A 25,991-nucleotide genomic window follows, 5' to 3' on the forward strand; every position below is an offset into this window, starting at 1 on the left:
AAAGGGAAGGGAAAGCAAAGATAAAATCAAAGGAAGAGAAGAAATAAGAAATAGAGACCAGAAAGGAGGATATACATAAGGCAAACAATTGATCCTGGCAAGGCAGAACCACACAGCTTGATTTTCAGGCCACAACACCAAGGTCAACTCAGGGTTCAGTAATGTTTCATGAGCCAGCACAGCATTTTTAAAAATTTTTATTTAGTAATCAAGATTTATGAATCACATTAAAATCAGATTTCTAGTTTCTTAAACAAAAATGAAACTGTCTAGTTTACATAAAACTACCTCTTCCGTGGTAACCACTTCTGGCTCTGCACATGCTTTCCCAGTTCACCCAGTCCCCAGTAGTCCCTACTGAAGACCCAGCATGGAGGTTGAGTATCACTGGCCACTTACCACTGTGCCTGTGCTCTTCATTCTCTTATAATTGACCTACTTCATTCATTTACTTCACCTGCCTGGCTCTTTCGACATTAATTTGTCACTCTTGCCCCAGAGAGTTTGTTCCATCTAGATGCTCTGTGACTACAGAATAACATTATAGTAATAATTATTCTAGAGCTTCATTGTCCAATAGAACTTTCTGAGATAGAAATGTTCTATAATCTATACTGCCCAATACAGTAACCGCTAGCCACATGGGGCACTTGAGCACTTGAAATATGGCCAGTGTTACTGATGAACTGCATTTCTGATATAGTTTTCTTTGAATGAATTTAATTTTAATTTTAATAGCCACAATGGAAAAAAGACAGTCTCTTCAAGAAACGGTGTTGGAAAAAGTGGACAGCAGCATGCAGAAGAATGAAACTAGACCACTTTCTTACACCATCTGAAATAAATTCAAAATGAATGAAAGACCTAAATATGAGACAGGAAATCATAAAAAACCTAGAGGAGAACACAGGCAGCAACCTCTTTGACCTCGGCTGGAGCAACTTCTTACTAGACATTGACAGAGGCAAGGGAAACAAAAATAAACTGTTGAGACCTCATCAAGATAAAAGCTTCTGTGCAGTGAAGAAAACAATCAACAAAACTAAAAAGCAACCTATGGAATAGGAGAAGATATTTGCAAATGACTATCTGATAAACAGTATCCAAAATCTATAAAGAACTTATCAAACTCAACACCCAAAAAACAAATAATCCAGTTAAGAAATGGGAAGACATGAGTAGACATTTTTCCAAAGAAGATATCCAGATGGCTAATAGACACATGAAAAGATGCCCAACATCACTCATCATCGGGTAAATACAAGTCAAAACCACAATGAGATACCACCTCACACCTGTCAGAATGACTAATATTAACAACACAAGAAACAACAGATGTTGGTGACGGTGTAGAGAAAGGGGAACCCTCTTACACTGTTGGTGGGAATGAAAAATGGTACAGCCACTCTGGAAAACAGTATGGAGGTTTCTCACAAAGTTAAAAATAGAACTACCCTATGACTCAGCAATTGCACTACTAGGGATTTACCCAAAGGATACAAAAATACAGATTCAATTTTTATAGTATCATTATCAACAATAGCCAAACTATGGAAAGAGCCAAGTGTCCACTGACTGATGATGAATGGATAAAGAAGAGGTGATATAGGTAGGTAGATAGATATAATGAAATATTATTCAGCCATCAAAAAGAAGAAAATCTTGCCATTTGCAATGACATAGATGGAGGCAGAATGTATTATGCTAAGTGAAATAAGTCAGTCACAGAAAGACAAATACCATATGATTTCACTCATGTGTGGACTTTAAGAAACAAAACAGGAGCAACTGGGTGGCTCAGTCAGTTGAATGTCCAATTTCAGCTCAGGTCATGATCTCACGTTCGTGGGTTCAAGCCCCACATCAGGCCCTGTGCTGACAGCTCAAAGCCTGGAGCCTGCTTCTGATTCTGTGTCTCCCTCTCTCTATGCCCCTCCCCTGCCCATGCTCTGTCTCTCTCTGTCTCCCCAAAAATAAAATAAAACGTTAAAATTTGATTTAAAAAAATAAGGAAAACAAATGAACATATAGGAAGAGGGGAAAAAAAGAGAAGGAAACAAATCATAAGAGACTCTCAATATAGAGAACAAACTAAGGGTTGATAGAGGGAGGTAGGTAGGTTGGTGGTGGGCTAGATGGGTGATGGGTATTAAGAAAGGTACTTGTTATGATGAGCAATGGGTGTTATATGTAAGTGAGAATCACGGAATTCTACTCCTGAAATTAATATTGTACTATATGTTAGCTAACTAGAATTTAAAGAAAAATTTAAAAAGGGTTGCCTGGGTGGCTCAGTCAGTTAAGCATCTGACTCCTGATTTCAGCTCAGGCAATGATGTCACAATTGGTGAGATCAAGCCCTGCCCCGGGCTCTGTGCTGACTGGGTGCAGCCTGCTTGGGATTCTCTCTCTCCCTCTATCTCTGCCCCTACCCTGCTCATGCTTCCTCTCTCTCTCTCAAGATAAATAAATAAACTTTTTTTTAATTTTTAAAGAGAAAAAGAAATGGTGTTGCTCAAACTTTAGCATGCATAAGGATTCTGTGGAGGTTCCTGAGATGTAAACAGGTTCTTGTGCCTTATCCGTCATAGATTCTGTTTCAGTAGATCTAGGGTGGGATCCAGTAATTTGCTTTTGTACCAAGCTTCTGAGTGATGCTGGAGCACCATTCTAGAGAATGGGAAGGTATTGGAAAAAAATAGCTTTAGTCACTCTGATTTTCTGTCCCGATTGCTACTACTAATTGTTAAATATTTGTGTCCTACATCAAGGTAGTTACCATCCCATTTTGATGAGGAAACTGAGGACACAGAGAGGTTAATTAACTTACCCAAGATTGCACAGATGGTTAAGTGCTATCTCCAGAGCCACCTTAACCACATATTTTCACAAAGGATGATGTCACCCATGGATATCAGCCAGTTAGTGGCCTTGCCTTGATGCATAGACTCCCTGATTCCTTGAATGTGGACCAGAAGAAAAGAGTTAAAACTAGAACAGTCTGGTTTGGGTTCACAATTTTCCTGGGTTCATTTCATTTCCTGGTAAAATGAGGTTTACATCTCCTCATTTTACAAGGGAGGAACTAGGCTCAAAGAAATAAAAGTAAAGGACAGGCCTAAGGTCGTATAGCCAATCATTTCTCTTTAAGTAGTATCTGGTGAAAAACCCACACATCAGCTTTTTTGTTTTTCATATCGTCTTTCATTTCTAAAAATTTTTGGTGGAACATTTTTATTGTTCAAACACTGATGGAATTTCTAAAACTGAGCATTTTTAGCTAGCTACTACTGGTGGAGATACATCACCCTCCTCCCTACACTTCCCCCTCCCCAATGGAATCTCTTGACCTCATCTGCTGAGGTGATCCTTTTTCCACAGATGGGGGAAGAAAGGCATTTGGATGAGGCCAAGAGGAGGGGGGAGAAGGACTGTTGAGAGAGCTAGGTCTGTGCTTCATGTTAGACAGGCGAGTCAAGATACGTGACAGCTTGGTTAGGGAGCTAGTCCCAGCTGCTGAAAATCTGATCAAAGCTAAGAGGAGGCCTTTCTTCCTGCCAGCCGGTACTCTCAGCCTGGTGGCAGCAGGGTGGCCTAGTGGGTGGAGGTGAAGACAAGAGAGAGCCTGTTGGAGGCAGAGCAATGGCTGAAACTCACAGGCCTGTTTGGAAGCCCAAATAGAGTGCCCATGGGGTTTGGGGGGGAGCCCCAGAAATAACTGGTGGCATAGGAGGGAAAGCTATGCTGTGCTATATATGGATAGAGCCATCAAGACATTAACCAAGTCACCTATAACCTGTATTTGTTTAAAATACCATGGCCGGGCGCCTGGGGGCTCACTCAGTTAAGCATCCAACTTTGGCTCAGGTCATGACCTCCTGGTCCATGAGTTCAAGTCCCTCCAAGCCCCCAGTCAGGCTCTGTGTGGACAGCTCAGAACCTGGAGCCTGCTTTGGATTCTGTGTCTCTGTCTCCCTCAAGGATGAATAAACATTAAAAACAAATAAAAATAAACAACTGTGGCCCTCAACCTTAGCTGCACGTTAAAATTACCTGGAGTTATCAAATCCCAATGCCAAATGCATACCCAGAGCAATTAAATCGCTGGGCTGGGACCCAGGTATTAGGGTTTCATGTTCCCCAGGTGACTTCCAGATTGAAAAACAATGATTTCAGCGAAAAACACAATAATGTTTTCTAGTCTATTGTGGTTTTTATCTTTATTTATTTTTTACTTTTTTTAAGCTTATTTATTTATTTTGAGAGAGAGAGAAACAGAGAGCACACGCAGGGGAGGAGCAGAGAGAGAGGGAGAGAGAGAGAATCCCAAGCAGGCCTGGCACTGTCAGCAGGGAGCCCAACGCAGGGCTTGATTTCACCAACCACAAGATCATCAACTGAGCTGAAATCAAGAGTCAGGTGCTTAACTGACTGAGCCACCTAGGCACCCCAATAGTGTGGTTTTTAGAATGTAGCAAAAGCTACAATTTCCTCAGGAAAATGAGGTTGCTTGTGAGGTTCAAACAAGAACCATGAGAAGAGGCTTAGAAACGGTGAAAGGTACTAATCACCATTAGTAGTAGTATCATTATTAGACCCTGTTTTAGAGCCTCCCCTAGTGGTAATGAGCTGGGAAGTGTTTAATATATTAAATATAACTATATGCTCAACCGACTGAGCCACCCAGGCGCCCATAAATATAACTATATGCAATATACTTTACTCGGAAGACAAATCAGCATTGTCTTCAATAGTATCAAGAATGGCATCAAATTTGGGGCGCCTGGGTGGCTCAGTCGGTTAGGCGTCCGACTTCAGCTCAGGTCATGATCTCACAGTCTGTGAGTTCAAGCCCCATGTGACACTCAGAGCCTGGAGCCTGCTTCCGATTCTGTGTCTCCCTCTCTCTCTGCCTCTCCCCTACTCGCTCGCTCTCTCTCTCTCTCAAAAATAAACATTTTTTTAAAATTAAAAAAAAAGGAATGGCATCAAATTTAACTGAATGTAAAAAGACAGTTGAGGTGTATGGAGCTGGCATTTGTAGATATACCTACTTAATTGTAATCTCTCCCTTTCTATCCCTGCCCTTTTACTTAAAAGAACAGTAAAAAAGAAGGGGGGCGGGTCGTCTGGATGGAAAGAAAGATGGAGAAGACACATCCTCTTTCTCTACATTTACTGTCCTCACTAGTCCTTGACTTCCAACCTACATGCTCCTTGTCAGTCCTACACTGTCCTGGTCCCACTGGAGGCCCTAAACAGGCCAATTCTGGAGCTGGTCCTGGGCAGAGATACTATGTTCTCTAAGGGGAGATTCTAATTTCCAGCCACGGGTAGAAGAAACTGGACCAGAGCACTCAACTGACTTTCCCTAAATCCCACAGGTTAGAACAAGAGAAAGATCTAGTTCTCCATAAACCTAACTTAGATTCCACTATGGAAACATTCATGCTGGGCAGCTAATCAATACAAGAAATTGTCAAAGCAAAAACACTGGAAGAAATGATAGAGCTCGGATGGGAGGAGAAAGGATGAGAATGAGCTGCCTGATACAAAATATTCTCCTTCAAGGAGGGTAGATGACACAGAACACTGAGAAGTAATAATACTGAAGACACAGCCACACTGATGCATATCACAGAACCTGAAATTGAAGAGAACTGAAGCCTTTCATTGTGAGACATTTCATCATTTTCTAAGTAATTGCATCAGTTTTATAATTTCTTCCATCACTGACTCCCCAGCGGTCCTGGCATCTCCTCATCTGTGATGTGGAGGTGGTGGGTAATGGTGTTTGCCTCCAGGAAATTAAAGACCCCTCTCAATAACTGCATTAGTCATTGACACTTGCTGCTGTGATTGATCCTGTATCCACCATCAGATCCGGGTGCAGAAAGGATATGAAAATTCATAAGCAGGAAAACAATGTTATCTACTTTCCCTTATCCAGCTCTCTCTTTACAAGAAATATCTGCAAGTCTTTTTTCCATTTATAATTTGCTCATCAAGGGGCATATTTTTGACAGGCGGGGATATATCCATTTGGGACTGGAAACTTTGGGATCACAGAAAATTGTGAATTCCGCCTAGGTTTTCCAGAGTTGCTCTGTTGAGTTGCCTGTTGCTCTGCTGTTTAAAAGAGCAAAAATATTTCAGAATTATATTTCCAACATTTCAGGACATCCAGAAGGCAGGAAGCTGTTACACTGAGAAAAGCACTCTGTTCTCCTGTCTCTGTGAGAAGTTACTGGAAGAAAAGTATACTCTGATGTTATTATTGCTTATATATTGGTCACCCCCTGACATCAGGGATTTGGGGAAGTGATGGGTATATTGTTTCATAAGCACAGTGCTTCAAACTGAACCACTCAACAAATGTGGGCTAGATTTAAAGAAACAAAACAGGGGCACCTGGGTGGCTCAGTTGATTAAGCATCCAACTTTGGCTCAGGTCATGATCTCACCATTCCTAAGTTTGAGCCCCGTGTCAGGCTCTGTGCTGAGAGCTCAGAGCCTGGAGCCTGTTTCAGATTCTCTCTCTCTCTCTCTCTCTCTCTCTCTCTCTCTCTCTCTCTTTCTGCCCCTCCCCCACTCTTGCCCACGCACTCTCTCTCTCAAAAATAAACATCAAAAAAAATTTTAATAAATAAATAAAATAAAAAATAAAAACAGAGCAAAACAAAACTGTAGGCAACAATACCAATGAACAAACTGTTTTCTGGATTTTCCAATCCATTGGCCCTAAAATCTTTGAAACTTGCTAAATTGCTTCATTTCTTTGTTTAAGAACATTGTAATGCAATTCAAAATTACATACGTACTCCTTGATCCATTCCAGTGCTAGCTTTTCATCCTATGGGTGTACTTCACATGCAAGAAATACTGTGCACAAAGCTATTCATTACAGTGTTATTTGTGATTGAAAAAAATGTAAATAACCTTGAAAAGCATCAATCAAGTAGGGGACAAGTTAAATAAATTGTGTGGTTCATCCACACCGTGGAATATTATAAAGCACACAAAAAGCAGGGCACCTGGCTGGCTCGGTGGAGTATACAACTCTTGATTTCAGGATTGTAAGTTCAAGCCCCATGTTGGGTATAAAGATTACCTAAAAAAATAAAATCTTAAAAAAAGAAAGCACATAAAAAGAATAAGCCCTAACATACTAAAATGGAAAAATCTCCAAGATATATCAACTGAATAAATGGAAGTTATGCAGCACTGTAAATAGTAAGCTACCATTTATGTAAAGAAGAGAAATACATTCATGTGTAAACTCACAAGATAGCCAAGGAAAGATATGCAATAAATGATGCCTCTGAGATGAATAATTGGGGGAAAGGGATTGAGGAGTGGGGGGGGGGAAGGAGACCACAATTCTGTTATTGATTATCAAGTTTTAACACATGATAACAAGGCGCCTGGCTGGCTCTGTCAGTAGAGCATGCAACTTTTGACCTCAGGGTTGTGGAGTCAAGCCTCACATTGGGTGCAGAACTTTCTAAAAAAGAGAGAGAGAGAGAGAGAGATTTAACACATAACAATATAGTAGAAATAGTAACTAACACACATAGTGCTTACTATGTGCCAGGCATATTCTAAATACATTACATACTTTAAACTAATTTGACATACTCCTGTTAAACTATTTCACAAGATTATTAGCTACTTGAGAGCATAAATATGACTTAAGCATTTTTATATCCTACACAAATGCTAGTACAATATCACATAATAATGTTCTGAAGAAATATGTGTCTCATTCATTCGTTCAATATCAAATGTGAGAGAAACAAACTATCTTCACCATTTAGAGCTGACCTAAGAGCTTACTAACTTTTATGTAAAATTATCTTTTCATAATCAATTTGCTATGTCATAAAGTTAAGCCGTAATCCAAAAATAAATGACTCTGAAAATGTGGTATTATACATACGTGCAACTGTGGTTATTCCAAACACCCTGGACAATTCAACCAAATTATTGAAGAATTTCCTTTTACTTTTCATTCAAAGAGAAAAACTATATTATCAAAACACAGTCCCCTCCCTTTTTAAACCTTGACTTCAGGAAAGTATTTAAGTGTTTAAGAATAGACAGTCTTCTGGAGGCACCTGGGTGGCTCAGTCAGTTAAGCATCCAACTTTGGCTCAGGTCATGATCTCATGGCTTGTGGCTTCGAGCCCCGCATTGGGCTGTATGCTGACAGCTCAGAGCCTGGTGCCTGCTTCAGATTCTGTGTCTTCCTCTCTCTCTGCCCCTTCCCCACTCACATTCTCTCTCTCTCTCTCACTCTCTCTCTCTCTCTCTCTCTCTCTCTCAAAATTAAATAAACATTAAAAAAAATTAATAAAAAAAAGAATAGGGGTGCCTGGGTGGCTCAGTCGGTTAAGCATCTGACTTCAGCTCAGGTCATGATCTCACTGTTTGTGAGTTTGAGCCTTGCATTGGACTCTGTGCTGACAGCTCAGAGCCTGGAGCCTTCTTCGGATTCTCCCTCTCTCTCTCTGCCCCTCCCCTGCTAGCACTCTGTCTCTCTCTGTCTCAAAAATAAACATTAAAAAAGTAATATAGATAGATAGATAGATAGATAGATAGATAGATAGATAGATAGGTAGATAGATAGATAGATAGATAAAAAGAATAGACGGTCTTCTGGGTGCCTGGGTGGCTCAGTCGGTTAAGCATCTGACTTTGGCTCAGGTCATGATCTCATAGTTTGAGTCTGAGTACTGCTTTGGGTGAGCCCTGCTTCCCTCTCTGCAATGCAATTCTCTCTCCTTCTCTCTCTGCCTCTTGCTCACTTGCTCCATCTCTCTCAAAGCAAAACAAAACAAACAAACAAATCATAAAAGAAAAAGAATAAAATGTCTCCTACTAAGTTATATGGGATCCAGTATATAAAGTGCTTATGTCAGGCCTGACCCATCATAAACCCACATTCAAATGGAGCTATTTCTCATTTCTTATTTGGAGGTTTCAGGCCATCATGGGAGAGAAAATAAGAGCTGGTCTCAATCTTGTCAACAACGGGGAAGTGCATCTGTACAAAAAATGAAGTGGACCATACGAATGGGAGTAGTTTTCCTCTTGACAAGTAACTAAAAGTTATCAATGCTGTAAATGGGCCTTTGTTCTGGTAGAAAAAAGAAAAAAAATTAAACCCTGATGTTTAGGTTCAAAACTTCTCTTATTCAATGTAGTTATTTATTTGAGTGCCCATGTGGGCCACACAGGCATTATGACAGGCAATTGTAGTCCAAAAGCTCATTTTATTAACTTTACATGCTCTATTTTTTGTCAATGGGATGTAAGTGGTGAGCTGCTAAGCTGCTAAGGCTGCTAAGCCAACCAGCACCCCTGGCCGAAGCTCTGCACTGTGGCCTGGTGCTCTCTGACCATTTCTTGACTCCTGCCAGACCCAGTTGTCCCCCAACCCGGCCTCCCCTGAAACCCCCAACTCTGTGAAGAGTCTCATGCCCAGTCTGGCTAAGCTTGAGATTCATTCCTCCTCCTGCCAACACCCACACAATTAAAAGGTCCTTAATCTTTTAATGTTCTTTGAATAAACACTTTATTTTCCAATAAAATTAAAAATAAGCCTTAAAAATATACTTTGTTGGGGCTCCTCAGTCAGTTGGGAGTCCAACTCTTGATTTCCACTCAGGTCATGATCTCACTGTGTTGCAGGATCTTTTGCCACAATACCCAGGATTCATTGTCTCACAGCTGCAAAGAATGAAGAGGCAGACACAAAATGAGCAGTAGGCAAAGGTTTATTAGAATATAAGATTAGAAAGGAAGAATAGTAGGAAAGGTCTCTTTACAGAAAGGGGACGTTCAAAAGTAAATGCCCACGGACTACAGGCAAGGTCCTTGTTTTATAAGGTTCTGGTCAGCCCTCCCCATCCCTTCTCCCTTGTTCCTTCTACCCTTATTGGCTTGATACCTCTAGGTGCTGGGTTGCCCATTCCCGACTGGCTCCTTTCCATTGTATGAGGGGTGGTCTATGGCCATACTTAGGTCTTTTGTCAAATTCCTGAGGGGAAACCTGAGGGGGAGTAGGTGGGGTCTGTTACATTAAGAGGAACCTTACACCTGAGGGGGTTTGCTGTGGTCAGACACTCCCAGCATTGTTCCAAAATAGGTGTTTTTCCCTGCCCAGGAACCTCAGGCCCTAATCGTTCCCTCTGTGGCTACTGAATCCTATCTTCTGTATCAACAGTTCGTGGGATCAAATCCCGAGTTCGGGCTCCGCAGAGCCTGCTTGGGATGCTCTCCCTCTCTCTCTGCCCCTCCCTCACGTGGAATCTCTCTCCCTATTTTCTCTCTCTCTCTCATAATAAATAAACATTTTTTAAAACTACTTTTGTTTTGGGGCACCTCAGTCAGTTAGGCCTCCGACTTCGGCTCAGGTCATAATCTCACTGTTTGTGAGTTCGAGCCCTGCATTGGGCTCTGTGCCGACAGCTCAGAGCCTGGAGCCTGCTTCGGATTCTGTGTCTCCTTCTCCTTCTGCCCCTCCCCTGCTTGTGCTGTCTCTGTCTCTCAAAAATAAATAAATGTAATAAAAAAATTTTTTAATACTTCTGTTTTGTTTTGTTTTGTTTGTTTGTTTGTTTTGTTTTGACAGAGAGAGCATGCACAAGCAGGAGAAGGGCAGAGGGAGAGGGAGAGAGAGAATCAAGCAGGATCCATGCCTGGCACAGAGCCCAACTACTGTGAGATCATGATCTGAGCCAAAATCAAGAGTTGGACACTCAACTAACTGGGCCACCCAGACACCCCTATATTTGTTTTTTATAAAAAGTTTTCTTCTGTTATGGACTAAATTGTATTCCCCCCAAAACCTGTATGTTGAGGTTCTAATCCCCACTACCTTAGAATATAACCTTATTTGGAGATAAGGTCTTTAAAGAGTTGAAATGTGTTAAAAGGAAGCTGTTAGGGTGGAGCCCTAATCCAATATGACTAGCATCCTCAAAAGAGGAAGCAGAGATACCAGGGATGTGTGTTCACAGAGGAAGGTCATGTGAGGACACCTGGAGAAGGCATCAGCCAAGAAGAGATGCCTCAGAAAAAAATCAAACCTGCAGACACCTTGATGTTGGACATCTAGCCTCCAGAACTATGAGATATGTTGTTTAAGCCACTCAGTCTGTGGTATGTTGTTATGGCAGCCCTTGTAAACTAATACAGTCTACTATGATACTATTTCATAAAAGGAAGCACATTTTAAACCACAAAGGACATAATTTCTGAATTATGTGGCTTTAATTTAAAAAAAAAAAAAACTTCCTGGGGCACATGGGTGGCTCAGTCAAACATCCAACTCTAGGTTTCAGCTCAGGTCATGATCTCATGATTTTGTGAGTTCAAGCCTCAAGTTGGACTCTGCACTGTCAGTGCGGTGGGATTCTGTCTTCCTCTCTCTGCCCCTACCCCACTCATGCTGTCTCTGTTTCTCTCGAAATAAATAAATAAACTTAAAAAAAAATTTTTTTTAACTTCCTATATTCTTTTTTTTTCTGTCATTTTGCTACAGACCAGTGACAGCTCTAGTTTACTCTAAAATTGTTTTTCTTCTTAATTTTTCATTCACTTGTTTGCAAACTAAAAACTAACCATAGACTACACATGACCATCAACAATCCCAATCTAAAAAGGATATGTCACCTAACAGACCCATTCACATTGTTAGAACATAATTTATAAATGTATCACTTGCTGTATAACAAAAGAAATCTTGTAAAGCATATTTCCTCAAATAAATAATAACCTTTTAAATTTACCATTATTAAAATTAAAATTGAAATATCTAATCAAATTATTTTCAAAATACTGTTGAATTATAAATTCATCATGAATTTTGGGAAAATTATTTCTTTCGCTCTGTGGAGTTTAGACATTTCATTTAAAGTCAAGAGTCAGAAAACATTTCCTTTTTTAAAAATAAATTTTATTTATATTTTATTTGGAGAGAGAGAGTGAGCAGGGGAGGGGCAGAGACAGAGGGAAAGAGAATCTTAAGCAGACTCCACGACCTTGAGATCATGACCTGAGACAAAGTCAAGAGTTGTTTGCTTAACCAACAGATCCACCCAGGTGCCCCAAGAGTCAGAAAGCATTTCTTGTACATACAGCACTAATAGGGATCGTGGTATATTAATGAATTATTTAAATACAGAGATATCTTTTTAAAATAGATTTTCTACAACATTAACAGGAAGATTCACAACAAGCTACTTTGGATCTAAGAGCCTTAATCTATTCAAATATTGAAAGAGACTAGTCTGAAAATGTTCTCATTTAAAACACACATTTTGTTAGAAGGGGTACAAGGATGGAGGAATCAATCGGTACTGAGCAATTCACAAACATGACAGAGAAACATAACGTTTTTAAGATTCAAACAAAGACTTGTAGGTAGCATGGGAGATGGTCTTGCTCTCTCTCTCTCTCCTACCGAGCACTTTTCATATTTCATAATTTCTGAATTTCCTCAGGAGTTCTGAGGGAGCGTCCCCAGACCAGCGGAAACGAAGGTGCCAAGAGTTCACATCTGAAAAGACTTTAAAGCACAGAAAAGAAGATTTTAAAATCAGAGAAGTAGGAATAGAAAACCCACAGGGTCATAGTAAAACAGCTTGCTGATAAGATTTCACTGCAATAAATAAAATGCAAGGGTAAGTGTTTAATATGAATTATTAGTATCTTACAGAAACAGATTATCTTTCCTTTATTTTTTTTTACATTTATTTATTTATTTGAGAGTTGAGACAGAGAGACAGTACAAGTGGGAGAGGGGCAGAGGGAGACTGAATCTGAGCTCTGTGCTCACAGTGCTGAGCCCAATTCGGGGCTCAAACCCATGAATCATGAGATCATGACCCGAGATGAAATCAAGAATTGGCTGCTTAATTGACTGAATCATCCAGGCGCCCCTGAAATGGGTTATCTTAAGCAGACTTTTGAATTCTTTCCCCCCCCACACACACACACTTTTATTTGGCTTGGTTCATCCACTCGTTTCTTCATTTGCTATAGAAATATTTATTTAGCACCTGTTACATATTGCCAGGCTCTATGCTGGGTACTATGAGACTCCAGTACATATCTCCTGGCGGTGGTAATAAAAAAAATCCAGAAAATTATTAATGTGGCAAAATATATGGAGGGAGGGGTGCCTGGGTGGCTCAATCAGTTAAGCAGCTGACTCTTGATTTCAGCTCAGATCATTATCTCACGGTTGGGATCGCTGGTTGGGATTCTCTCTCTCCCTCTTCTCTCTGCCCCTCCCTTCTTCTCTCAAAATAAATAAATAAACATATATATATGGAGGGAAACACAGGAGACTGGGAGACCAGAGAAAGGCATTCAGTGTGGACTAAGTAGAACAAAGTTAGAGTGAGAGAAGACTTCTGGAATTCACATTCAAAGTAACCATGATTTGGGGTGCCTGGGTGGCTCAGTCAGTTGAACGTCCGACTTTGGCTCAGGTCATGATCTCACAGTTCGTGGGTTCGAGCCCCACATCAGGCTCTGTGCTGACAGCTCAGAGCCTGGAGCCTGCTTCGGATTCTGTGTCTCCTTCTCTCTCTGCACTCATCCCCCCACCCCGCTCACACTTTGTCTCACTCTGTTTCTCAAAAATAAATAAATGTAAAAAAAAAATTTTTTTTTAAACAAAATAACCATGAGTAGGAATTAGCTAGAGCAAGGTGTCTCTCAATCTTCCATATGCATGGTAATTATCTGGTGATCTTGTTATATTGGAGATTCTGATACCAGGTGTCTGGGGTGGAGCCTGAGATTTGGGATTTCTGAGGAACTACCTTCTCTGACAACTTGATCCAAAACAGTACCCAGCCCCTACCTCCATCCCTCCCTGTCCCTTTATGCTGCTTATTTTTCTATAAAAGTCTTTGTGAATATCTGATACTAAATATTCATTTATTTATATATCATACATATATGGGGAGACCCCACCAAAAGAAAAAAAGGAAATTGTCTGTGGGTCACAAAAAGTAATGGTAAAATGAAGAATAGATCCCAGATTTCTTTTTCCCCTATTTTTATTTTTATTTATTTTAACATTTTATTTATTTTTTTATGGGGCACCTGGGTGGCTCAGTCCGTTAAGCGTCCAACTTCAGCTCAGGTCATGATCTCACAGTAAATGGGTTTCAGCCCTGCATCGAACTCTGTGCTGACAGCTCAGAGCCTGAAGCCTGCTTCGGATTCTGTCTTCCTCTCAATCTGCCCCTCCCCACACATGCTTGTTCTCTCTCTCTCTCTCTCTCCCCCTCAAAAATAAATAAAACATTTTAAAAATTGTTTAATACAATTGTATTTATTTTTGAATTGGTGGTATATTCACATGGCTAAAGTTCAAAAGCACAAAGATTACATAACCCTCAAAAGTCTTCCACCCTCCACTCTGATGTTCCCAATAGACAAAGTTGTTACCAATTGCCTACATATCTTTCCAGAGATAGTCGAGGTATATTCAAGCAAATACATGCATACAATCTCCAACATCACCGCCCTACTCCTTCTTTAACCTAAATGCTAACATACAGTCTACTATTCTGCATTTTGACTTTTTGTTTCTAACATATCTTGATGACTGTTTTTTATCAGTATATGGAGAGTTTTCTCATTCTAACAGTGGAGGGGTATTTTATTCTGTGACATACAAAAATGCAACCCTACTGAGGGGCATTTATTTGCAATTCTGCAGTGAATAACATAGTACACGTGTCATTTTGCACATGGGTGATCTGTAGGATAAAATTTGTAGAACTGGGATTACTGGGTCAAAGTCATCATGCATCTGTAGTTTTAATAGACATTGCCAAACGGTTCTCCATAAAGTTTCACCCAGCAGCAGCTGATTTTCCTACACTTTCATTAACACCATGTGAACAAACTCAGTAACTTTTGCTAGGCTCTTGCGTACAAAAAGTGCAGTTTTAATTTGCCTTTCTCTTACTATGAATGAGTTTAGGCATCTTTTCATATGTTCCGAGGCTATTTGTATTTTCTGTTCTATGAAATGTTCATTTCCTTCCTTTCTTTTTTTTTTATTTTTATTTATTTATTTATTTATTTTATTTATTTTTTATTTGAGAGAGAGAGAGAGAGAGAGGGTGCAAGTGAGCAAGAGGCAGAGAGAGAGAGAAAATCCCACAAGGGACAGAGAGAAAGAAGAGGGGCTAACCCAAAGCGGGGCTTGTGTTCACTGGAAGCAGGGCACGAGCTGACCCGATGTGGGACTCAAGCTCACAAACTGCGAGATCATGACCTGAGCTGAAGTCAGATGCTTAACGACTGAGCCACCCAGGGGCACACACACCCCTTCTTTTTTTACTAGATGGTTGATCTTATGTCTCACTGATTCATAAAAGTGTACATTAGGAGAAGTTACCGTTTCACGAATTATGTTGAGATTAAACCTCTTTTCATATGTTTAAGAGCCGCTATATTTTCTCTACTGAACTGTTTATATAGTTTCCTTCCCTTTTTCTTTTGGATTATTTTGGATCATTTTCTTTTTGAGCTGTAGAGTCGACTTTTGAATTCTTATCAACAAGAATTAGTTTATATGGATGAAAGAAACTCATGTGCTTAAATTCTTATTAATAAAAGGATATTTATAGAAACCTTCAGTGGTGGGAATTTTGGTAATTCACTAGCATGGAAATTGGAAACAACTTCCAAACAGCTGCCAAAAGTAAAAGGTCAATGGTAAAGGATCTCTGGAAATACAAATAATTTACTCCCTGAAAGTAAGATTATTTTTAATTCTAATAAGCAACTTTGTTGAACACTAGAAAAAAGGCCTTTTTCCTTTTCTATTGATGGGCGTGTAAATTGGTAAAAATCTTTTGCAGGCAATTTAGCAAAATTTCTCAAACTAATTAAAATGTGTATATCTAATAATTCTACTTCTAGAAGTTTATCCTAAGGAAATAATCACAGATGTGTTCAAGGGTTTAACTATAAGGATATTTGTCGTGACACCATTTATAAATTTTTTTAATCAAGAAACAATCTAAATCTTCAGCAATAGAAAGTTGTTTAAAAGCCTTTTATATTGGCATTAACAATTTTTTTAATATTTATGGTCATAGAAAAATGCTCATAACATATTGCTAACTGACAGGTATTTAAAAAATAATGTATATAGTATGATCTCATTCCTAAATTCATTATTACATGGATATTTATGTAAAAATTTTTGAAAGTCTATAAGGAATTATTCCTCAGTGTTAATAGTTATCCCTGGATAGTTAGAATACATGTGATTTTCATTTTTGACACTTTTTTAAAAATCTGTATTTTCTTATTGTTCTGCAATGGACACATATTCCTTATGTCTTTTTTTATGTTTATAATATTGCCCATGAAAAAACAGGTTCCAAAATAATATACAAAATGTTTCCATTGATATTTTAAAATACTATCTAAATATCTTGTCAGAAAAATATACACAGGACAGTTGACAGTGGTTGTCACAAGAAAACGATCTGTTTGCACTTTCTTTAGAATTCTCAGACAAAGCATATTTAAGAATTCTCCTATAGGGGGGTGCCTGGGTGGCTCAGTCTCTTAAGCGTCCCACTCCATTTCTGCTCAGGTCGTGATCTCGGGGCTCATGGGTTCAAGCCCTGCATTGGACCCTGAGCTGACAGTGAGAAGCCTGTTTGGGATTTCTCTCTCTCTCTCTCTCTCTCTCTCTTTCTCTGCCCTCCCTCTGCTCACACTCTTTCTCTGTCAAATAAAGAAACAATAAAATAAATAAATAAACATTAAAAAAATAATTCCTCTTAAGAAAGAAGCAAAAGAAAATTTCTGACAACCTATAATTGAAATACACACATAAAATATATATAGTATGATCCTTAGTTTTAGGTATACTAATATATATACATATATACCAAAAGACCAATAATAGATATGTCCCTAGGTGCCAATATTAGAAGTTGTATTTTCTACCTTTTGTTTGACCATATTTCTCACATTTCTACTGTAAATACTTGTTATTTTATAGTTTGAAAAAGTGTTTTCTAGTTTGGCTTCCAATAGAAATAGACCCCCCCAGACAAGAATTTGAATGCAAGTGGATAATTTGAAAGGTGATTCAAAGAGACCCTGGTAGGAAAGTAGAGAAAGGAACCAAGTTTATAAAAGGTACATTATCAGGCAAGTTGCCACCCTGGGCAACTGGGGCTTGATTACGATGGGGACCCCTGGAAGACAGTATAAAACCCCCTAAGAGTTATCCAGTTAGAGAAGTAAAGGAGTTTCCCACTCACATTCATCAGTGTCTGATGGCTACATCCAGAGGGTGTTTATTCCCTGGCACTTACTGCCAAGCCAGCTCAAGTGCCAGAGAAAGCCCTCTGATAGAGACCATAGAATTGGCAATGAGAAATTAGATGGCCGGAAAATATGGCAGCACACCAACAGCATTGGCTACATATGATCCTTTTTTCTAACTCCAGAATGCTACACAAACTATTTGATTCTAGATTTGCATTTATCAGAAGCCATATTTATTGTATATTTACATGGAAAGAAAAGAAAAGTGAGGTTGTGTCACGCACCCGTTTTCAGAGGCTGTGCTCCATATTTTACTGGTTGCAGTGAAGAGTCAGAATGACATGGGGACTACGTGAGGGCTGCTGATCACAGAAGAGGCATCAAAAAGCAAACTCCAAAGTAAATATCAACCACTGCTTGAGGAAATTAACAAATAAGCTTAAGAGGTATGTGAGAAACCACTCAGGACTCACTAAAGCTGACATGAATAGCATTTCTTAAATGCTGATGTTAATAAAAATTTACACTACAGTAAAACAAAGTTACAAATAATCATACAACTGCACTTTGATATATCAAACTCCAGCTTTAGGGTGCTACTCAGAACAGCCAATAACCTCTTAAACAGCATCAAGAAAATACTGGCAAATGCAGCCTTTAGTAAAATTTCATAATTCTTATTCTCCAACAACAGCTTCTCAGAAAAATGATCCTCCTCTCATGGCCCCCACCTTCATTCCTCAAGCCGCAGTAAAAGGATACACTTCATCATGCGAGGGCATCAAAACTGACATCACACTGTATTGTGCACTTGAAACTAATATTGTATGTTAAGTATAATGGAAATTAAAAATAATAATAAAATAGCCAAAACAAACCACACCACACCTGACATCACAAGTCATCCTGAATAAATTATGATATATCTATACTGTGGAATATTTATCTCCTGTTCAAAAGAATGCGTTAATTCTAAATGCAAGGCTTAAGGAGAAGTCCCATAATAATAAAAGCTGACACCAAAAAGAGCACATCACAATTTATCTTGAATAAATTATGATATATCTATACTGTGAAATATTTATCTGCTGTTCAAAAGAATGAGTTAATTCTAAATGTAAGGTCTAAGGAGACGTCCCGTAATAATAAAAGCTAACACCAAAAATAGCACCTACCATGTACCTGGTCTAAATATTTTACATAGATTTTTTACTACTCAAAAAAACCTTATGAGTAAACACTAATGTTGTGACCATATAGATAAGAAAACACAGATAAAGAAAGGTTAATTTGCTTGCCAAGTTCACAAAACTCATCAGTGGAAAAGCTGGGATCCGGTTCCAGAGCTTGTACTCTTGGGCTCTGTGTAACACAGAGAAATGGGCACAGTGTAATGCCATTTTTTTTAAGTTTATTTTTATTTATTTTGAGAGAGAGCAAGCGGGGGAGGGGCAGAGAGAGAGGGAGACAGAATCCCAAGCAGGCTCCGCACTGTCTGCACAGAGCCTGATGTGGGGTTCGAACTCACAAACCACGAGATCATGACCTGAGCCAAAGTCAAGAGTCCAACACTTAACCTACTGAATCACCCAGGTGCCCCTCATTCTTTGTTTTTAAAACCCTCGTATGTGAAGGCATATTTGTATACGCTTGAGAGTAATGTGGAAGGAGACACACCTGGGCATCTGCATTGGTTACTTCAGGAAACAAAAACACAGAAGGATGGGAGCCTGGGGGAGACGCTAAGTCATTGTTTATATATGATTCTTTGAATTTTCTAATGACAAGCTGGTATTACTTTGGGGTTTTTAAATATCTAAATAACTAGTTTTCAGAGGAAGAGAAAATTTCACTGCATCTTATGAGAGGGATTTCAAGTGGGGCTTCAGCCTCCTGCCTGAGTGTCTGAGGTGATAAAGTGCCCCTCCCCCCCCCCCTCCCAGTGATGGTGAACTCAGACTAGGTCTGAATCTGAAACAGGAAGTCACAGGGCAGCCCCAGGGGTTCAAGAAGCACAGATCTGAACATCCCAGGGCTGAATAGTGAAACATTTGCATGTTTTGCCTGTGTGTGACTGTGGGTAGGTGTTTGTATGTGTGTATTTGCTTAAAACACTGTTTTTTTCTGAAATTCGGGCTTCTGCTTTGATGAATTTGTTACATTATAACCATTCCCAGTTATGAGGCTTATGCAATCAATTTGCAGAGTCCACAAAATGATATCTTGAGTAACCAGCAGAGACACCTGAATCACACCCTAAGAATCTTTATTCTAGCAGGTAATGAGCATATAGAAGTCTCCCCAAAGAGAGTTTTCAAGTGACTATTTCTACAAAGACTCTAATTTACCACAAGCTATCTAATTATCTTCTTTTATAAGTAAGGATTCAAGATTCAAGGACCTTCAGGAGCCTCTAGTTTAAATTCTAATGAGATACTGTATCACAACCTTGAGAATCAAGAATTCGGAGGACAGTGACAGTGCATGTTTATAACGCACCTATACAAGATAAACACGGTGACTAGACAGACAAAGAAAAGATAATAGTTGACATTAACCCAAGACCTGCTTGCTAGGTGAATCAGTGTGCTAAGCATTTTACATGGATCTCCTTATTTAATCCTCATGATAACTCTGTGAGAAGGTATCACTATGATCTTGAGTTTATAGATTTGGAAACTGAAATCTAGAGAAGTTAAGTAACTTTTACCAAGAAATACATATAATAAGTAGTAGAGCTACGATGTGAGCCTAGGTAGTACAGCTTGCGAGTTTAGCTTCTGTAATACCCTGCTTCAGTGAATCTATCTATCATTCAGAACTACATACAGATAAGGTCTCTTCTCTGGACAGTGCAATGCCTTAGAAACAGACACTGAAGTCAAACTGTCTTAGTTCAGACCCCTTCCCTGCTATATACAAGCTGTATAGCTTTGAAAAAATTACTCAACCTCCCTGGACTTCAGTTTCCTTTCCGTAAAATGAGAATAATGTTGGTACCAACCTCTCAGGCTTGTAGAGGATTAAATAAATTAATGGCTATAGGCGTAATATTAAACAAGATAATGCATGTAATGTATGTAAAGAACATTCCTGTTCATAGTAAACACTCAATAAATGGCAGTGTTATATCAGTCACTCCCAGAAATGCCTCACATTTTCCCTTGAAAGGGATGTGTTGAGGAATGTGTCTTCCAGTTTCTGTGTCAATGCTAAGTAAGTATATTTTAAGGTGATAAAGCAACCCTTAAATCTGGCACTACTGTTTACTTGGAAAAGGTTGAGAATAAATACAGTATAAACCAAGCCCTTTAATTTCAGACCTTTCTTGGTCTGCAAAGCTACATGATTTGACTTACTTGGAGAATCCAGATTTTGCGGGGAGAATGACTTCTCCAAGGAGTTGGATTCTTTTTGCTCCATTTTCTCTGTGGTTGAACCCAGCTGCTCTTTCTTTATTTCTCTTTGCTTGTTCCGTTCCTCATTTTCAATCTGGTTGGTATGAACCTGGTCAGATTCTTCCAGCATCAGATCTTTTCTACCTCTGACAGCCCAGTGCATTGACTACATTAGTTAAAAGTAAACACATAATATAAAATCAATATTATACAGTATTCTATATTTAAAGTTCAATGTGTGGTAAAACCCGACCTACTATTAAGTGCTGATTATTAGATTTGACTATTAACCAGATTAATCAGTTAACCCAGGTATTAATTAATTAATCCTCACTAATTTAAAAGACTAATGATATAAGGAGATATCCAAACCATGGCAAAGAGCAAAGGGACCTGCATCAGAGAGATTAAAAAATGAGACATTTCCACTGAAAGTTAAACATAGAATTACCATATGACTCAGTGATTCCATTCCTAGGCATATACTCAAAAGAACTGAAAAGAGGTGTTCAAAGAAAAACTTACTAACGTTCAAAGCAGCACTATTCACAACAGATAAAAGATATAAACAACCCAAATGTCCATCAGTTCATGAGTGGATAGACAAAAATGTGTTATAGCCATACAATGGAATATGATTTGGCCATGAAAAAGGAATTAAGTACTACAGGGTGGATAAACCTTGAAAGCATTATACTAAGTAAAAAAAGGCCAACCACAAAAAAGCCATATATTGTATGATTCCACTTGTAAGAAATATCCAAAATAGACAAATCCTTGTAGATAGACAGCTGATTAATGCTTACCAGGAACTGGGAGAAGGGGCATAAGAAATGATTGCTAACAGATACAGGGTTTCCTTTTGGGATGATGAAAAAGTTCTGGAACTAGGTCGTGATGATGTATGAACAACATTGTGAATGTACTTAATGATGTACGCTTTAAAATGGTTAAAATAGGTGGCTCAGTTGGTTGAGCATCCAACTTCAGCTCAGGTCGTGATCACTGTTTCCGAGTTCGAGCCCCACATCAGCGGGCTCTATGCTGACAGCTCAGAGCCTAGAGCCTGCTTCAGATTCTGTGTCTCCCTCTCTGTTTCTGCTCCTCCCCCACTTGTGTGTGCACTCTCTCTCTCTCCCACTCTCTCTCTCAAAAATAAACATTAAAAAAAAATTTTTAAATGGTTAAAATAGGGGCACCTGGTCACCTCAGTCGGTTAAGCATTCAACTCTTGGTTTCAGCTCAGATCATTATCTCGCAGCTCATGAGTTTGAGTCCCATGTCTGACTCCACGCTGACAGCATGGAGCCTGCTTGGGATTCTCTCTCTCCCTCTCTCTCTCTCTGCCCTTACCCTGCTTGTGCTCTCTCTCATTCTCAAAATAAATTAAAAAACTAACTAAATAAATCAAACAAAGGTAAGAAACAGAGTTACTTTCCCCCATTCACCCTATTGTAGTATCTTTTTAAATGTTGTGTCCTCTACATGTATTTCCTATTAAAACATTTAAAATTGGGAAGATGGGTGGATGAATGGAAGGATGAATAAATGAATTCAAAGTGAGAAAGAAAAATTGAGTTTGCTGTGTCAAGAATATTTCAAGTAGAATAACTAACCCTGGCATTAACCAAAATAATAACCATAACTGTTTCTTGAAACCTCATTTGGATATTATGGGACCCTATTCCTGAAGCACTCCTGAACAGTATCTTACTACTTGTGTTACTCAAAAACCCAAGGAAAACCCTTAAGCCACATATTTAAGCAAGTTTAAAACCCAGAATAATTTTTTTTTCCTGATTCCTGATATCCAGGATATTGTTTTCCTGACAGAAAGAAAAAAAAAAGCGAAACACAGAAATCAAAACAAAACAAACTTTTCTGAAGTTCAAGGCCTATGAGAACCATGCCAGGAACTACAGAAGGGGCCGCTGCCATGCTGTACTTGTGCGCGTGATTCAAGGGGCGGCATACTTTTCATCTTCAGCACACTTCTGAAAGTCGTTTTTTTTCAATGTTTATTTAGTTTTAAAGAGTGAGAGAGAGCACATGCACACGCAAGCAGGAGAGAGGCAGAGAGAGGGGGGCAGAGGATCCAAAGCAAGCTCTGTGCTGACAGCAGAGAGCCCAATGTGGGGTTCAAACTCAGGAACTGTGAGATCACGACCTGAGCTGAAGTCTGACACTTAACCAAATGAGCCACCCAGGCACGCCTATCTGAACTATCTTAAAATACTGGGGTTGCCAACTTCTACCTGCGGGCACCATTTTATTTACCAGTTTTTTTTTAATTTCTTTTATGTTTTAAATTTTATTTTTGAGAGAGAGAGACAGAGCACAAGTTGGGGAGGGACAAAGAGAGGGACAGAACCTGAAGCAGGCTCCAGGCTCCGAGCTGTCAGCAGAGCCTGATGTGGGGCTCAAACTCACAGATGGTGAGATCATGACCTGAGCCAAAGTCAGACGCTCAACAGACTGAGCGACCCAAGCTTCCCTTATTTACCAGTTTAAACAAAGCAACATAGGAAGGAGGCTCTGAGTATTGCATGGGGATGTGACCAGCTTGGTTTGCCCAAGCAAACACTGCTAGGCAGGGCCCAGGGGTTCATCAGAGCAACAGCTTCTTAAAAGAGCTTGGAGAGATACCACAATTTCTTATCTCCCCTCTCAGGAGCACTAACATTGACCTCCCAGGAAGGAGCCAGGAGAAGCACCTCAACAAGAAGAAAGGGAAAGTGCAAAGGGGTAAAATGCCTTCTTGGGACCTTTTTATTTATTTATTTATTTATGTATTTATTTATTTATTTATTTATTTATTTATTTATTTATTTATTTTTAAGGAAACTCTGTGCCCAACATGGGGCTTGAACCCACAACTCTGAGATCAAGTGTCGCATGCTATACGGATTGAGCTAGCCAGATGCCCCCCTTCTTGGAATCTTTTAGATAAATCTGTTCATCACAACTTTTTGATACAATTGGGAGTATTGATGGCATGGTGTTAATGAATAATAGGCCACAATGGTCATTAGTGGTCATTAATAGCATGATCTCAACTCTATTAAAAGGTAAATATATATATCCAAATATAGATACATAAATATATGTATATTCATATGCATATACATAAAATATAGTTACAGATATAGATATACAGACTGGAGGGCAGCATAAGTTTGCATATAATCTCTGCTTTTGTATAATGTTCAATTAGAACAGACTGCCTTCTAAACTGGCTCAGAAGGTGCTGAACTGCACACTGTTTCCCATCTGATGGAGGATAGTGTAGCCACCCAGGCATAATAGGAAGCTTCCCTAGTAGTCTGTAGCCAACTGGACTCACCACAAGGGCATCGCGCTGAGCCCAGGAACCCAGAAACAATCAGTAGACAAATAGACCCACGTGAGGGTAACTGGCAGTCCCAACAAGCTCTCCCAGAAGTAATCAATTTGTCAAACAATCAATTCACTAAAAATCTGTTTCCATTAACTCTTTATAAAATGTATAGCAATGGATATGACATGACAGTTACAACAGTTTATAAGAATTTTTCCCAGCACTTTATTTTGATTGTAGCTTTGCCGCAACCATTTTCCCACAGCCACTCTAAAGCCATTCTGCCATGTATTTCAGAACTAGAGGGAGAACCATTCATATCCTGGATTCCTTGGGGTAAAACCATTTAGCATCACAGCAGTGAATTTCCCTAAGATCCTTTGAGTTAGAAAGGTCTCTGTTTTCAGATTACCCCAAGACCCAAAGGCTGGAATAACTGAAGACCTCTCCCCATATCCCTTTATTTAAAACCCATATCGGGGCACCTGGGTGGCTCAATCGGTTAAGCATCCGACTTCGGCTCAGGTCATGATCTCACAGTCCGTGAGTTTGAGCCCCGTGTCGGGCTCTGTGCTGGCAGCTCAGAGCCTGGAGCCTGTTTCAGATTCTGTGTCTCCCTCTCTCTCTGCCCCTCCCCTGTTCATGCTCTGTCTTTCTCTGTCTCAAAAATAAATAATAAAAAATGTTAAAAAAAAATTTTAAAAATAAAACCCATATCACATGGGGTACCCGGGTGACTCAGTCAGTTAAGCATCTGACTCTTGGTTTTGGTTCAGGTCATGATGTCACAGTTCTTGGGTTCAAGTCCTACATCAGACTAATATTACTCCCACCAATTCTTTCCTATCCAGAGGGATTGTATGGTTTACGTAAAAAGCAGAAACACAGGGTTGGTGATGTAAAGGGTAGGGGTTTTATGGGATTTAACAATCTAAAATTTTTTTTTTTAACGTTTATTTATTTTTGGGACAGAGAGAGACAGAGCATGAATGGGGGAGGGGCAGAGAGAGAGGGAGACACAGAATCGGAAACAGGCTCCAGGCTCCGAGCCATCAGCCCAGAGCCTGACGCGGGGCTCGAACTCACGGACCGCGAGATCGTGACCTGGCTGAAGTCGGACGCTTAACCGACTGCGCCACCCAGGCGCCCCAAGGGATTTAACAATCTATAAATGTATAGGGCAAGCAAACATGCAGATGTGTTTTAGCTAAATGTCACCTAAAATTTAAGCCATTAGTTATAATCGTTTTATTGTCAGATGGCATATGTAACATACCTAACCCAACTAGCCTAATGGTGATGTTTATCTACAAAAGGAGATAATGGTCTATTTAGAAGGTGAACAATATTAGCATGATAATTGTTGTTAATTCTTCTATATGGTGAATGTGAAAGGATGAACAAACGAAATGCATGCACATCGAAAGCAACAACTAAAATGTTATACACAGATGAGGCTTTCACGTGGAGTAAAGACTGTAAGGATTAGAACAGAAAAGAATGAGAGGAAATAGTTAGAAAGTCTATTAAATGAGTTACAAAACATGTGAAACTTGATATAGGGGATTCACTGAGGAAGAGAAACAAAAGCAAGCACCCTAAACAAGGTTTAGGGGTACCTAGGTGGCTCACTAGGTTAAGCATCCGACTTTGGCTCAGGTCAAGATCTCGCGGTTTGTGAGTTGGACCCACAAACCCCGCGTTGGCTCTGTGCTGACAGTTTGGAGCCTGTAGCCTGCTTCAGATTCTGTGTCCCCTCTCTCTCTACCCCTCCCCTGCTCACGCTCTGTCTTTCTCTCTCAAAAATAAATAAACATTACAAAAAGTTTTTTTAAGGAAAACAACAAGGTTTAGCCCTAAGAGGACTGTACATGAAAAAAATACCACCGTTGATTTAAAGCAAAAAGATATGCATCTTATCATTT

The 25,991-nt window shown here is 39.5% G+C and overlaps 1 protein-coding gene across 4 annotated transcripts in view; it reads right to left on the minus strand.

Annotated features, from left to right (window-relative positions):
* Nucleotides 1-7,225: 7,225 nt before the first annotated feature.
* DNAJC12 (DnaJ heat shock protein family (Hsp40) member C12) overlaps nucleotides 7,226-25,991 on the minus strand; it is a 43,828-nt gene continuing 25,062 nt past the window's right edge. Inside the window, exons 4-5 of one of the 4 annotated variants that reach the window (XM_045040043.1) lie at nucleotides 20,691-20,895; nucleotides 7,226-7,504 (exon numbers count right to left, since the gene is read on the minus strand). In XM_045040043.1, the coding sequence (XP_044895978.1) occupies nucleotides 7,386-7,504; nucleotides 20,691-20,895 (324 nt within the window). In that variant the 3' untranslated portion in view covers nucleotides 7,226-7,385. Of the gene's footprint in view, nucleotides 7,505-9,558; nucleotides 9,733-12,297; nucleotides 12,575-17,613; nucleotides 17,745-20,690; nucleotides 20,896-25,991 lie in introns of those variants that run through there. The other 3 variants (XM_011287368.2, XM_003993977.4, XM_019813168.3) reach the window with 3 other exon arrangements.

The sequence above is a fragment of the Felis catus genome, chromosome D2 (genome assembly GCF_018350175.1).
Source record: "Felis catus isolate Fca126 chromosome D2, F.catus_Fca126_mat1.0, whole genome shotgun sequence".
Taxonomy (NCBI): domain Eukaryota; kingdom Metazoa; phylum Chordata; class Mammalia; order Carnivora; family Felidae; genus Felis; species Felis catus.